The sequence below is a fragment of the Alosa sapidissima genome, chromosome 6 (genome assembly GCF_018492685.1).
Source record: "Alosa sapidissima isolate fAloSap1 chromosome 6, fAloSap1.pri, whole genome shotgun sequence".
Lineage (NCBI taxonomy): Eukaryota > Metazoa > Chordata > Actinopteri > Clupeiformes > Clupeidae > Alosa > Alosa sapidissima.
Window position 1 is genome coordinate 13906278 of NC_055962.1, and position 12348 is coordinate 13918625.

At 43.2% G+C, this 12348-nt stretch overlaps 2 protein-coding genes across 4 annotated transcripts in view; both read left to right on the forward strand.

Moving 5' to 3' along the window:
* The first annotated feature begins 3429 nt into the window (after nt 1–3429).
* Nucleotides 3430–8636, forward strand: LOC121712167. 2 transcript variants are annotated; one of them, XM_042096257.1, is made up of 3 exons: nt 3430–3495; nt 4267–6000; nt 7080–8636. In XM_042096257.1, exons 2-3 carry the CDS (start codon nt 4294–4296, stop codon nt 7338–7340), a joined length of 1968 nt encoding a protein of 655 aa, XP_041952191.1. In that variant the 5' UTR covers nt 3430–3495; nt 4267–4293; the 3' UTR covers nt 7341–8636. The 2 variants fall into 2 exon arrangements, with proteins under 2 accessions (XP_041952191.1, XP_041952190.1); XM_042096256.1 differs by having other exon boundaries at nt 3439–3628.
* Nucleotides 8637–8726: 90 nt separating this feature from the next.
* Nucleotides 8727–12348, forward strand: part of epm2a (EPM2A glucan phosphatase, laforin) — an 18066-nt gene continuing 14444 nt past the window's right edge. The window contains exon 1 of one of the 2 annotated variants that reach the window (XM_042096275.1): nt 8727–10271. In XM_042096275.1, the coding sequence (XP_041952209.1) occupies nt 10013–10271 (259 nt within the window). In that variant the 5' untranslated portion in view covers nt 8727–10012. The remainder of the gene's footprint in view (nt 10272–12348) is intronic. The other variant, XM_042096276.1, reaches the window with a different exon arrangement.

The following is a 12348-nucleotide window of genomic DNA, read 5'->3' on the forward strand; positions in this document are numbered from 1 at the left end:
TGCTCTAAATAGTGATTCTGTTGTCTTTGAAAGGTTCTCTTATTGACGCATTGAACTGCAATTTGGATTAACACCTGCTTTTACAAGGCGGAAGTATTTAGGCGCAGAATAGACGTGCGCTTTCAGGAGCAGTCTTTGTACATACCGCGGAATACATAACTAGGCGCTCTTTACTCTTCCCCTCCCATCTTTTTACGCTAAACTCCCACTTTCGCCTGGATCCTCCCATGAATGCATATGCATGACATGACAAACGCAATCTGCCACTTTCAGCTCCCGCGACAGGCAGTTTGCACTTTTACATCATTGCGGCCTATTTGTACATAATCTCGCAATGATTTTACACGCACATTGCGAAACAAATACGCCTGAAGTGGGCGCAAAAGCGTTAGTACATCTGGCCCTGTGTCTTTTAATTATTTAACTTTGTGTCTTTTATGTCTTTTACAGTAATCATTCTATTTTATGTACTTTATTTTTCAATATATATATATATATATATATATATATATATATATATATATATATATATATATATATATATATATTTAAATTTTGCCCTTTCTGCTCTTATTTACTATTATTCTTTGCTTCTGTTTATGTAAAGCACATTGAATTACTCTTGTGTATGAAATGCGCAGTCTAGATCAACTTGCCTTGCCTTGCCTTACAGGTGAGTTCAACATTAAACGTGATGGAAATGGTGCAGAAGAACCAGTTGACTCCTAAGTAGAATAGTCAAAGTACAAAATTGTTTAAACTACATTCAGAGATCAACTAGCCTACTACTCACCAGCACCATCATCATCGTCATCATCATCATCATCATCCCTCTGTGTGAGTAATGTATGTTTGTTTGTATGTATGTGTGTGTATGTCTGCCTGTGTCTTGGCCTTTGTTTGGATATGCTGATTTGACTGTGTGTGTGTGTGTGTGTGTGTGTGTGTGTGAGAGAGAGAGAGAGTGTGTGTGTATGTGTGTGTGTCTCCATGTGTGTGTGTGTGTGTGTCTCTGTGTGTGTGTCTGTGTCTCTGTGTGTGTGTGTTTCTGTGTGTATGTGTGTGTGCGCAGGAGCGTGGTGTGCACAGTGATCGACACACTGCATCTTGTCTGTGCTCAGACCCATAGCAGATGTGCTTTTCTCCTGCGGCGGGAAGATCGGGTGGCATGTAAGTCAGGGCCCACCACTCCCGACCGCAAATAAACTATCCGGAGTCGAGTCGTCATGACATCTCTGCCGCCTGTGGCCAGCGGTGGCGGTATTCATCCAAATCCAGCATGACAGCAAGGCTGATGGGCCAAGACCGTCACCGAACCGCGTCCTCTCGCCAGGCTGAGTGGTTTCCCCGTGGGGCAACATGCTTATCCCAGTGGAGCCCTCTTACGTAAATGTCTTATAGCCGGGGAGGTCGTGCTTTCATAGCCTTCAAAGTTTTCTCTCTCTCTCTCTCTCTGTCTCTCTCTCTCTCCCTCTCTCTCCCAAAATGCTGAGCGTTTACAATAACAGCACACAATTGCTTATTTTCCCCAGATCAGAGGCACACAAAACAAAATCTGAGATCTCATTGATCCACAGACTGTTGTCTAGGAACTCAGCACGGCTGGCTGGCTGACTGGGGATAATGAATGGGCCTACTCAGTCTTTGTGAAGTCAGAGCGATAGCAGCTTTCGCCCCTAATTGATCAAGTTCAGGGTGCCCGGGGGAACTCACCTTCACTCTGGAGAGTTTGTCAAGCTGTAAACTGCTTCAACTCACTTATCCATCAAGCAGACATTCTTCAGCTCTCTCTCTGTCTCTGTCTCTCTCTCATACACACATGTACACACACACACACACACAGAGAGAGAGAGAGAGAAGAGAGAGAGAGAGAGAGAGAGAGAGAGAGAGAGAGAGAGAGAGAGGGAGACAGAGAGACAGAGAGAGAGAGACCATTGGAAAATGGTATTAAAACTCAAAGCAAATTGCACCAGACTCTCGAAAGAGAATATATAGTACCAAAGCATGAATGTAACATAAAATACAACAAGGCTTGAAAGACAATCACTAGGTACAGATTGAGTGACTATATACTGGCCATTGAAAATGGTTGCCATAAACAAACATGGTTAGAAAAGAAAGGGTATGCTCCTTCTTGCAAGAAGTTGAAACAGAAGATCATGTCCTTTTGCACTGTGAGAAATACAGAACAATTAGCTCAATTTCCAAACTTTATTTGAATATACAGTAATATATATATATATATATATATATATATATATATATATGTATATCTTATCTTCAAAGCCACATACAAATTAAATATTATATTAGGAGAACAGCGAGTGCTATACCAGCAGCAGCACCGTATGTCACAGTGCGCCATAAATTAAGGGTCAGTCACAAAGCAAAGAAAATAATCCTTGGCTATACTTCATTAATTTCTATTTTAACTAATACATTAGTTTATGATTATTTATATGTGTGTATAAAATTATCCTACTCCATGATGTCAGATCAGATATCATTCTTTTCTTGATATTTGTTGTATTGTACATTCATTACATTGCCTTGGCAATGTTGTAACTTTCACTGTCATATCAGTAAACCTGAATTTGAATTTGAGAGCGAGAGAGAGAGAGAGAGAGAGAGAGAGAGAGAGAGAGAGAGAGAGAGAGAGAGAGAGAGAGAGAGAAATTATCAGTGCATACAAAACCAATACATTTTGTCTTGATAAGAAGCTAAATTGATTAGTCCATTCCAGTCATTCAATTAATTCCGCTCGGCACTTATTGTAGGCAGGCATACCACATACAGTATGGTAAGCAGTTTATGCTGTTTATGTAACAAAGGGAAACTTCAAGAACTTAAAACCTTACATGAATTTGACATATGAGTGGAAATCCTGAGAAGAATGTGGCTAATACTCTACACTGATGTCATTTTATGTTACACAGTATTAGATATTTTCTAAATCAATAATGCAACTCATAACTCATAACTAACTGCAATACAAGGACACAATCTGTCAAAGATTTATAATACAATTTTAAACCCAGACCTACCAGCATTAATCTGTACCCTGCATAGGCATACTGTGTGTCTCACAATAAAGAATAAAATAAAATCATCCCTGCTGTGTTTTCTAATGGTAATTATTTGATTAACTGTTCTTTTATCTAGACCATTGCATTTTTTTTGTCTTCAAATCATTAACTCATCTTTTCAGTTCATTCCAATATGTATGATACAGAATCTGACAAAGAAGTGATTCTACCGTGAGGATGTTAATCTATCGTTGGTACTTTACATTGGTAAATCATTAGATAAGTTATCAAATTGTATTGTGTCTGTCTTTCATTTCGATGTCATGCCTCTTACTGTGCCTTTAAGGGACGCCAAAAAAACGACGCAACAACGTTTGTACGTAATGATGACGATATATACTAGCGTCTCAGTGCGAAGAGCGGTGGGTAGCACATCAGGATGGAAGACATTTGAAAACAACACGATGAAGTAAGCACCTAACAAGGAGTAAATGTGCAATATTTTAAAAGTAACCATCCGAATGTCTAAGTGGACGAAACTGAAGCTTATGTGACCAACCTCACTTCAGGAAACGACGTGGGAAGTGGCATTCGTAGTAAAGGTCAGCATCTCAAGTAGTTTGTTTTCGTTTGGGACGGCAGGTAGAGTTGAAATGTAGTGCTCGGCCACCTATAAAGGCCATGTAGCACAGGTAAGATTGGGGTTCTCCCTCGTCTCATTGATTATTTGTGCTCTTATGTAAAGTGAAGGTGTTCCTAAATAGCGCAACGTCATGCAACAGGTAACTCACTTTGCTTAAATACCAAGCGAAGGGCGTTCTGTGGGGCAGTTTCTCACTTTTTGGATTTAAGTTGCCTTTATGAGCTGTATTTCTGTAAGATTACACTGTAGTTGCAAAACATTACACGGCTGACATTAAATCATGAACTATTTCCGAGTTCGCCCAGGCTTGATCAAGTGTGTGTGTCAGCGGAGTGTCCGATCACAACCAACCAGGTGGACAGGGTGAGAGTGCTCAGCATGTGGGTGCCAGATAAAATGATGTGGAGAGAACCATGAATTAAGCCTTATTCATTTATTCAAAGTTTTTTAAAGCTATGGATGGGCCAGGGCACACCGGCTAATGGGCTATCTGGACTGAAGCAGATGCACTTTAAAACTGTTTTTGATTAACTTAATTTCAAATGGGCTTACACCACTTATTTACGCACTTTGCACCTGTGTGTTTATGTGTTTAAGTGTTTATGTCTTAAGCATCCCCTCACCATGTCAACGATGGATCTCCATCCCCACTGCTCCACATGCGTGAACCTCCACTGCCCGGAGCCGGCTCACCCGGGCGCTTCCTGTCAACTCACTTCCTGCCCGCTGGCATGCGGGGCGGCGTTCCACAGCTGCAAGGCGTCCGAGCACCGTCTCCTATGCCCGCTGGAGCCCGTGGCATGCCCGAGCCGGGCTTACGGGTGCCCGCTCACCATGCCCCGTGCCCGCGTAGCACAGCACCTCTCCGTCTGTCCAGCCAGTGTGGTGCGGTGCAGAAACACACATTTTCCCAACATGCAACACACCGCAGGTGCACACACACTCGTGCTCGCCGCAAGCACGCCCGACGAACACTCTGCAGACACATACACTGCCAGTGTTCACTGCACCGATGCAAACACCTCGAATACAAATGTCCCCCTCACACACTCTAACTTCATACAGGCGTCAAGCACTCAGACACAAAATGTAAACTTGTGTAAAATTACGTCAGGGATTAATTTCAAGGATATTCCAGAAGACCCAATTCACAAGAGGAACAAAAGCCTCCCTAATGGAGAATATGTTCTCTGCAACAGCGTCACCAATGTAAGTAAGGACCTGGACCAGAGCGTCACTGAAGCTGCTTCAACCAGACACAACAGCTGCTTCAAACCAATCACAACAGCGGCTGCAAAGACGGACAACCACCTTGACCAATCAGACAGAGCTGAGACCAACAAAGGCGGGAGTGAGGGCCAATGTGGAGGCACATCTGCTGATGCCACGCCTGGCACACACCGGTCCGCTTGTGAGAGCAGTGCATCAGGGGAAGAGGAGTGCCCTATGAGTGGACCCCTGAGCGATCTGGACGCCTTCCCTCCGTGTTATGACCGCGAGGCCAGGCTGCTGCTGCTGCAACGCTTCCTCCCTCCAGAGCTCAGTGCCCGATTGGCTGACACGCCCGCCAATCATGGTGGTGAACCAGCCCAGGAGGAGGACCAACCAATGGAAGAGTGCTCCACCACAGCCGACCACTCAGGATTGGTCAAACCCGGGACCGTCACCACCACAACTGAAAACATGGAGGGATCACCAGGAGAGGCACACTGGACGCAAGAACCCCTCAACGCTACTCCGACCACCACCACCAACACCACCACAGCTGAGATGCCATCCCAAACGGCACCCATCCTAGGGACTCAGACGGGCACCTTAGTGTCTCCAGGCCCATGCCAACACCCTGGCGAGCCCCCTGGCATGTGTGGTCACCTGTTCCGCCGTGACGAGTTCCTCTGGCACAGCCGCAACGTCCATGCTGACCTGGACCTCCTGGAGCGCGCCTGCCCACTGTCCACCTACGGCTGCCCCGTCACCCAGCGCCAGCTCTGCGCCTCCACCGGTGGCGGCCGCACCCGTGCCCACCTAGTCTACGATGCCCGCCTGGGTGCCTACGGGCTGCGTCCCATCAGCCCACCAGGCCCCGCCGCGGTGACCCCTGACCCCCTGGGCCACGATCGCCTCAGCACGCTCCCGCTGGAGCTCTTGCGCCACCTGCTGGGCTACCTGGATGGATTCAGCCTCAACCAGCTGGCACTGGCCTCGGGCCGAATGAGGGAGGTGTGTGCCAGCCTGCTGCGAGCCCGTGGCATAGTGCTGCTGCGCTGGGCACAGTGCCCTCACGACGACACTGACCATGCTGGCGCTCGGAGATGGAGGGTTCAGGAAAAGGTGAGATTGGTGGATGAGTGGAGTCCGTGTAACACCCTTAAACGTTACAACTTCCCACAAAAGTAATGAGCCACAAACAAATACTAAAAATCTGCACTTTTTTAACATAATTACAATCACAATCGTAATAACTGTTGCCTACTGCGAACAGCTAATTTCTCTCTGTAACTATAACTGTAAGAATTACTTTTGTTTGCGGGTTATTACGTTTGCGGGAAGGTATAAAAAGTGTAAGAAATTGTAATGAACCACTGATTTAGTGAATTATTATGTTTTTATGACTATATAATCCCTTTCCTTCTTTGATTAGAGGCCGAGCAGCAAAGCTTTGTTGGCTTCCCATTGTGTTTCTACCCTCACTTATTATTCATCACCCTTTACTAGAGACCCACAGAAAGAATGATACAGAGAGAAAGAAACACAATGGGTGTCTATGCAGCTTTGCTGCCTGGAGGCTAGTAAAGATGATGAATAATGAGTGAAGGTACAGTAGAAAACACAATGAGGGGGTACAAAGCTTTGCAGCTTGGCTCATAATTTAAAACTCTAAGGAAAGGGATTGTTATCATGGAATTTTTTTTTAAATAATTTTTTGACAGGCTTACTTTTTGACAGACATACAACTGATAAAATTGAACTAAATCAACAATTTTTTACATTTGGGATGTAATGTAACCTTCCAATATGTGTAATAACTTCCAGCAAACGTAATAATTCAACTTGATAATTATTGTGGGAAGTTAATGTAATAACTTATTATGTTTCTGGTCAGAACCAGTTTGTAGGACATTATTACATTTGTGGGATTATTGTGTTTCACAAATGAAGATTATTATGTTTGTGGTTTAATACATCTAATCTATATACTGAAAATGGGGTCTGAAATAAAAAAAAAAAAAAAAAAAATGCACAGTTAATTTCACATAGGTAATTGCATAGTTAATTGCTCATGTATTTTATTGAAGACATAAGCATCAGGTTGAGAAGTTGCAATACTTGCGTGTGTGTGTGTGTGTGTATGCCTGTGTGTGTGTGTGTGTGCGTGTGTGTGCGTGTGCCGTGTGTCTCCCCACCAACAGGTGTGGCGTTTCAGCATGGCCTTCAGCTGTGTGGAATCCTGGGATTTGGTGGAGGCCCCCAGCTTGTCCAACCACCTGCAGTGCTGCCCGTGGAACCAGGTGGAGCGCCCTCTAGAGGCCAGAGCCCTCCCCTGCATGAGCAGCACGGCAGAGCTGGAGCGGCAGAAGCCCATCAGAGCCTACCCCCCCGCCGGGAGGAACGCATCAGCGCTCTTTCATTCCCTCACTGCTGTGGAGAGCCCTGACTGTGGCTGTAGATAAGGAGGAGAGAAGTATCGTGTGTGTGTGTGTGCGTGCGTGTGTGTGTGTACACACTTTACTTAACCAAGAAGGGAAGAGAGCCTTAATCATGTATGGCTTAATGGAGTGTGAGGTTTACATAGGTGTGCTCTGATTCAGGAGTTTGTGTGTGTGTGTGTGTGTGTATTTGTAAGTGCTACATGTCAACTCTCAGGATGGGCCAGCCTGCTACTTCACCACAGCTGCACATTTCTTTTCCTTCTCTCTTTCTGTTTTTGTAAAAGAGCACATAACATAGTCCTAAGAAGTGTGTGTGTCTGTGTGTGTCTGTGTGTGTCTGTGTGTGTCTGTGTGTGTGCGCATGGCATGCGCATAACTGCTACATATCAACTCAGGATGGGCCAGTCTGCTACATCATTATTGTGCTCTCTTTCTCTCTTCTAAAATGCATGCACACAAACACATGCTTTTGGTACCATCTTAGAAAGATTGCTTTTGTTGTTGAGTGCATTAACATAGAGGACACCCAAAGAAGTGTGTGTGTGTGTGTGTGTGTTGGTGGAAGCACTTTAACTAGCCCTTGCTGCATTCATTCTTGTGGATCTGGAGCTGAACAAAAGTGTCTTAATAATGATGGCGTTCTGGGATGGGCTCAGCTTTGCTACTGCAGACTGGGGCATGGATGACAAACATGTCACATGAGATGGAGTCAGTGGACAGCTTTTGTCCTGTTGAATAATTCAACTTGAGACGTGGAGGGAACACAGAAGTTAGTGACATGCCGTGCATGATGTGATACTCATTGTTGTCCTATTATTTAAAAAAATAATGACATTCCCTCCTTGTCAGTGATTATATTAATAAAAATATGGGGTCCATAGGGTTGTACTACAGAACAAGGTAACTGGCTAATCCAGGTCCACTTATTAACCTTGCTTGGTATTATAGCCTTCAGAAGTTCATCAAGGACAAATAAATCTTTTGGGTGAATGCGGTATGTAATGTTTACCAACAGAACTTGCACCTGTTGACTTTTCAAAGGGCTAAAATGTGAGTTGTTAAAAAAAAGCTTAAACTCATAGCATGGTTGTGGAATTGTAGTTCCTGTGATGCACTCTGATAACCATTCTGATACAATGTAGCAGGTGTTGTATAAGCATGATGCTTCCCTCTGCTGGACAGTTTTGAAATTACATGAGAAGTATTCAAAGCAACATATGCCATTCGCACTTGCATATTCCTGGAAGTAGCATTATGTACTAGAGATCACATATCCCAGAGTACATGGACATGAAAGAAAATAAACACATAACACTGCCCTGTGTCGTATTTGTTGTGACGGTGCATCTATTTGTTGATAGCTTTATATTACTAAGTTACAGTTAGGCTAAATTAATGTTAATGAATAACACTTTTCATTGTTTGGAGAAAGACTGACAGACTCAAGGAGCATTCTAAATCCTTCACAGTTTATCCACATATACTAAATAGACCTGTTACAATTTGAACAGTGGTACTCACACAGAAAAACAGTGAAGCTGTGGGTTACCTATGGTCTCTTCAGGTAAAAGAGTGGGTCATTTAGTGTTAATAGTTTTAAACTATTATTATGGTGCCCATAGCCTTCATCAGTAGTTTTGATAACAGCATGCAATTTAATGTTAATCTGTGTAGAAAAACATAAGGCCCATACAATGGGGAAATGTAATCAAAGAGGGTTAATTTGTTCAACAGTCCGCAAATAGAGATTAATGATAACACCAACAGAATATTTCATTCCATTAATGTATTTCAAAATTACGAAAAGGTGCAACATGTTTTTTTTTAATAGCTTTCTGATATTAAACACACTTTTAGGTGAGCATGGGGTATCATTAAAGCAAATTGGTCTAGACTAAAGTAAAAAAGAGTGGGTTGGGTTGTAAATAAAACATCAACAGAGCATGCCGACAGATAACTGGGGGTTCTGGGCAAGGCCCAAATTCAGCAGACACTGGCAATTATTGCGCACAAACAGCCCAAGCGCTGAGGACTAACAATTCTGTAGGCCTATAGGCTACAGACATAGCAATGCTACTAACATGTTCCTTATGTTTTGGATTAATTACATGTTCAATAACCTAGGAGTGACTTGTCCAAGACTGAATGTCAAACTTTAGGGTCTTGCAATAAAATTATGCCCTCGGTTGTAAACAGCCCTCCGCGCCGTCGGATGGTAGTGTACACACTTGACCGCTGTCTCTGTACGTGCTAGAATGTTTATGGTGAGTGTAACCCTGTAAACATCCGTTGCGTATGCGCCAATCGGAACCTTGTTGTTTTTTTTATTTCTGTTCCTTACCCATTTGTCATTTAACAGATCAAAGTAGAAATATATTTTTAAAAAATCATCCCCGTAGAACATACGCTGCTATCTTATTGGGTAACACAGTAGCCAGACCAGAGAAGGTATCCACTATAAAAAAAAAAAACCTACTGTAGCAGTGTAAAATCTCAGACAGCAAATGTCAGAGGTGAACTTTTGCACTCTACGAATGTCAGCAAGCCTATGTAGACCACCCTAAAGTTGGGAATATGATCGGTCGTGTTGGACACAGACAGCACAACTAAATTGTCGCTGCGTTTTGTGCACAAATATTTTACCGCATTGCATAACAGTTTGGACCACAAGCAGACCAAACATCAGCGCGACGATGTTGTTTCGATTCGGCGTTATTTTAACTCCCGAGCGTACCGACATTGAAGTGTTGATGGTGGGTTCGCGAGAGGAGATGGGACACTGGGACCCCAGCAAAGCCGTGATAATGACGCCCGCGCGCATAGTGCTCTCCACGCGCGAGCCTTTCCTATGGGTCTGTGAGGTGCAGCTCAAACAGCCGTTCTTAGAGAACTTCTGGTACAAGTTTGTCAAACGGGTCAAAGGCGGAGAACTCATCTGGGAAGGTATCAAGTGTATCTCCTTCCGCGGCACCCCAGCACACTACCACTGACTTTAACACATACCAACCCGAACTACACAACTCCGCTGCATATACTGGTAGGCTAAATTACCTCTGCTGCACTCCAACACTAGGCACTGACCAATTAACCCCATACCACTCTCCTTCTCCCCTCTGTAAACACATTTGACTCGCTAATTGTCAACAAAATGCAACACGAATTGCAGGCTATAGCCTAATTTTATCCTATGTTCAAAATTCTGTTTTCAGATATTAAAAATGTATGCAAATTTGCTAGTTTTAGAAAATATGATACATTAACAATGCATTTCCGATACAATATATACGATTTTCCCATACGGAATATTGTGTGTGGTGTGGTGTGGTGTGTGTGTGTGTGTGCGTGCGCGCGCGCGCTGATTGCTGAGGCCCAGGTAAGGTGCTGGACAGCATTCCTTATCACAAATAACAGACAACAACATAGTCATTGAGTTAAATATTCATGAATGGCAAATTGATTGCTTTCATACCATACTTTTCTAGCCTACTCATCCAAGCACTCAAAGCACTTCACAAATTCTCGCACACATTTCACCACATTCACACTCCGATGGTGGAGGCTGCCATGCAAGAAGAGTTAAGAAATATGACAAATAGAGAATATGGCAAGAGTTAGAAAATATGATGGCATGCATACAATGTCACTAAAGGAGTAGCATAAAATAGAAAGCCTCCACCCTCCCCTTCCTCAAACACTCACCCTTTCCTTCTGTCATACACTCATTTGACACTCCATATTCACTCAACAAACTCTTGAGGGTGTTCTCTTTACTAAATGTTGGTCAAGTCACAGTCAGGGCTAACATCTTTCCGCAGGGCTGGTCTAAGTAGGTCTGAGCAGTTCAGAGAGGAGCTTCTGAAACTTTTCAAATAATTAGCTGGGATTGAAGTATCCTTCCAGCTCTGTGAAGAAGGTATAAAAAAAAAAACAGCCATCAGAAAGCCATCTACAGACCAATTGGTAGTGATAACTTGTTAACATGCCATCAGTTCGTTTGGCGATAGTGTTGGCAATGTTGTGCTGTGAAGGTTTTTCTTATTTTCTGTGGGCTGTTTTAGCCTAGACCACATAAAAGCATAATTCATGCCTTAATGGACAGTGGCAATACATGTGCCTGTCTGTTCCTAACCTGACCTGGCATATATAATCAAAATTAATTTGAAGCCACTAAAACTAATTGGCTATGAAATCATACATTTAAAAGCGACAAATTCATGTAGCTTTAATTCAGCCTGGCAGAGACACCATTTCAGGGTGACCCTTCCCAGTATGTTGGCATGTTGACCTGCTGGTCTTGATTGATGATTCACCCTACATAACTGGTTTTCCTTTGCAATGTAAGAGCAGTAACCTAGAAAAGTCACCCAGTTGGTGAGAGTATCTTGCAGACCACTAGATGGCAGAAGAGATCTATTTCCAAAATGTGTGTTCAATCACTCAACCACATTCCACTCGTTTGGGAACATTCACTCCAATGGAGAAAATGTATCAATGCATTCAGGCAACTGAACTGTACTTCCTGTAGAGTTGCTATTTGTTCTCAAGGTTTCTGTCATGATGGGTAGCCTGAATGCATTGATACATTTTCTCCATATAATAGAAAAGACAAAGCAGCCTACACAATGCCTTTACAATTGAGGAAGAAAGTTGCAGTGTTTGCGGAAGCATATTGCGCGGCCTACGCCTAAATATTTGCCATTTTGCACTTAAAGACACTAAAAGAAGAGAGAGATGTACACACTCTCAAACTCACACACACACACACAGAGATGCTTTTGTCAACTTCTCTTGTCCTTCAGTTTCATCCTCCTTCCATTCAAACAGCTGAATTCCACAATATTCGTCACCCAAAAAATGTCATTGTTGTTCTTTGTTTCAAAACAGAGAGAGAGAGAGAGAGAGAGAATGGATGACTATGACAACAGTTTGTGACATGCTGACGGAATGTTTTTTTTTCTACTTTATAACTGTTGCAAGTCACTCAGGAAATGTACAACATTGGACATTTATCACATCTTTCCGAGATGGA

Excerpts from the sequence above, each read along its gene's own strand:
- LOC121712167 (XM_042096257.1), top strand. The coding sequence starts at position 4,294 with ATGTCAACGATGGATCTCCATCCCCACTGCTCCACATGCGTGAACCTC. Across the intron at positions 6,001-7,079 it reads GATGGAGGGTTCAGGAAAAG|GTGTGGCGTTTCAGCATGGC; the intron begins GTGAGATTGGTG and ends CCCCACCAACAG.